The following is a 297-nucleotide window of genomic DNA, read 5'->3' on the forward strand; positions in this document are numbered from 1 at the left end:
CCGGCGTCTACACCGCCTTCTACTCGCTGCTCTTCGCCTTCATCTACGCGCAGCTCTGGCTGGTGCTGCGCTACGGCCACAAGCGGCTCAGCTACCAGAGCGTCTTCCTCTTCCTCTGCCTGCTCTGGGCCTCGCTGCGGACCGTCCTCTTCTCCTTCTACTTCAGGGACTTCGTGGCGGCCAACGCGCTCGGCCCCTTCCTCTTCTGGCTGCTCTACTGCTTCCCCGTCTGCCTCCAGTTCTTCACGCTCACGCTCATGAACTTGTACTTCACGCAGGTGCGTGGGGCGAGCGGGA

General features: G+C 63.0%; 1 protein-coding gene across 1 annotated transcript in view; it reads left to right on the top strand.

Annotated features, from left to right (window-relative positions):
• Window positions 1–2: 2 nt before the first annotated feature.
• The window catches only part of GPR137B (G protein-coupled receptor 137B), a gene marked incomplete at its 5' end in the record, with an annotated part of 10905 nt that continues 10610 nt past the window's right edge, over window positions 3–297 (top strand). The window contains one exon of the mRNA XM_006761306.2: window positions 3–278. Coding sequence (XP_006761369.1) covers window positions 3–278 — 276 coding nt within the window. The remainder of the gene's footprint in view (window positions 279–297) is intronic.

This window comes from Myotis davidii, unplaced genomic scaffold (genome assembly GCF_000327345.1).
Source record: "Myotis davidii unplaced genomic scaffold, ASM32734v1 scaffold174, whole genome shotgun sequence".
NCBI classification, from domain to species: Eukaryota; Metazoa; Chordata; class Mammalia; order Chiroptera; family Vespertilionidae; genus Myotis; species Myotis davidii.